At 36.4% G+C, this 2376-nt stretch overlaps 1 protein-coding gene across 1 annotated transcript in view; it reads left to right on the forward strand.

Moving 5' to 3' along the window:
- LOC106471629 (synaptophysin-like) overlaps window positions 1-2168 on the forward strand; it is a 30658-nt gene extending 28490 nt beyond the window's left edge. The window contains exons 5-6 of the mRNA XM_013932241.2: window positions 653-841; window positions 1308-2168. Of these exons, the coding sequence (XP_013787695.1) occupies window positions 653-841; window positions 1308-1478 (360 nt within the window). The 3' untranslated portion in view covers window positions 1479-2168. The remainder of the gene's footprint in view (window positions 1-652; window positions 842-1307) is intronic.
- The last annotated feature ends 208 nt before the right edge of the window (window positions 2169-2376 follow it).

A 2376-nucleotide genomic window follows, 5' to 3' on the forward strand; every position in this document is an offset into this window, starting at 1 on the left:
GGTGATGACTAGCTGCCTTCTCTCTAGTTTACACTGCTAAATTGGGACGGCTAGCGCAGATAGCCCTCGTGTAGCGTTGCGTGAAATTCAAAACAAACAAACAAACATTTATTTATTCTGCTTTTGTGGGGTGGGGTTGTCGCTGCACAAATATGTTCTTAAGTGAATCTTATGAAGTCAAACAATTGTGTGTCAAACTAATTTGGTGCACATGAGGAACTGACTTTATATTTATATCATTGTGAAGGTTTTTTTAAAGTCGCTTTAAAATGCTGTCTTGTTTTAGTAATCGTTGTCTACGAGACATTACCTTCTAGAAGCTATATAACAATAGATAGTGATCTATTATTCGTTACTTTAACTTTCCAGATTTATATTAACGATTTCTATTAGTTATCCTATCCATACACTGCATGTTACATTGTCCCGTGTTCGAATCCCGTCATTTCAGCCGTTATAATGTGACGGTCAATTCCACCATTCGTTGATAAAACACAAGAGTTGGCAATGGATGGTGTTCACTAGCTGCCTTCCCTTTAATCTATCACTTCTAAACTAGGGACGGCTAGCGCAGGTAGACCTCGAGTAGCTTTGCGAGAAATTCAACCATACAAATCTGGATGATGGGTAATCTATGTCTTGATTGTTTCAGGATCTTGGAGTTACTGGTATTCTAACTATCTTCTGGCTAGCTGGCTCAAGTGCCTATTCCCAAGGAGTTAGTGACATGAAGTATTATACAGATCCCAACATCTTGATTAAGAACTTTGAAGTTTGTGGCACTTTGGCGATATGTGATGCTATTTCATATGGAAACTTTGCAACCTTAAACGTGTCATTGGTAAGTCTTCTGTGACTATTATTTTAAGAATAAAAAGGTATTTGAACAAGTGCTAATCATATACAACATATATCTTGCGCGACAGACATTTCAGAAGCACAACGTTTCTATGACTCTCAAAACTCTATTTGTCAAAATATATATTATTTTCACTGGAAACGCTTTGCCGACAGCCTCTTATCTTCGGTTTTATGTCGTGAGTTAAAGATTAACACCCAACATTACGTTCATGCCATTTATTGTTTTGCAAAAGGTTTGCAATTAACTTCAATGAATTGCCTTATTTCTTTTCCGCAACATTTAGTTAGTTTGTTGTTGTTTCATAAAACTGCTTGCGAACCAGAACCATACCATTCCTGGTTGTTTCTTTCTAGCAATGTCTTATAGCTTCAGAATTTAGTATAAAAAAATACTTGCTCATTCTAAATTCTTTCAAGTTGTTTTATTGTTGTTGTTGTTTTTTCAGATTTCTGGTTTTGCAAACTGCCTGTTGTGGGCTTCTAGTTTATGGTTCGTCTACAAGGAGACAATTTTTCACTACCAGCGGCAGGAACAACTGAAGCAGATGCCTCCACAACATCCCCAAAGTTATCCTGAACCCCAATCTCCAGCCATGGACTCGCAGTTCCAGTATTAAAGACGAGCTCCTAGTGAACTACGTGTACTTGCTGCTAAACATGAATTTTTCCTTAGCACAATAATGCAAAAAGGTGGGTGGTTTACCCCATCCATTTGGCCAAACTATATTGGCGAATCCCTATACATCCTTTTGCCCCTTACAGCTCAAGCTTGCAAAAAACTGGAACTGAACTTGTAAACGTAATGAATAGTGTTAACCGTTGTTTATAAATAAATAGGCTTGATATGTGCATATATTCTTTACAGAGTACAGACAGTTATTAAACTTTTTACGACTGATGACATTAGACATTATTTTTTACTGAAATAATAATTGAAATATTTCTTTCGTTTTTCTAATTGAAAGTACAACACAATAAGAACAACAGTCTTTATTCCAGTGTGTTTTCGAATGAGTTATTTATAAAGATTTGCAACAGAAAACTCAAATAAGAAGGAAATTTATGTGGATATTCTAACGCTTTTAAACCACACCGTTTACCCCTGTAAATGTCGTTTCTCAACTGTACTCCTATCGATTAATTTATATTTTTCTCATCAAGATACAAATGTGAACTACACAGAAACCGCTGTATATTCGATCGTTAGTCTAACATACACAGGCAAAGACAGCTGCTACAGAATTCAGAAGCTGTGTAGCTTTCAAAAATAAAAATTATGTGGTAACTTCACGAAGCTACCTTGTTGATTTTTGGTCCGTCTGATTTATTCATTTTGATTTTAGCTGGGTTACTCCTGCCTCCTTTTTTTGTAATGTTATATCTAGCGGTAGCACTTAATAGCTTATGTATTTAATTAGTTCGCCGTGACGTATTATCTCGCAGAAGTACTTGCAAATTTACACTACCCCACTCCAATGTCCCCCGATGTTTCAGCGTTAAGCTTAGGACTTGCAC

This window comes from Limulus polyphemus, unplaced genomic scaffold (assembly GCF_000517525.1).
Source record: "Limulus polyphemus unplaced genomic scaffold, Limulus_polyphemus-2.1.2 Scaffold4745, whole genome shotgun sequence".
NCBI classification, from domain to species: domain Eukaryota; kingdom Metazoa; phylum Arthropoda; class Merostomata; order Xiphosura; family Limulidae; genus Limulus; species Limulus polyphemus.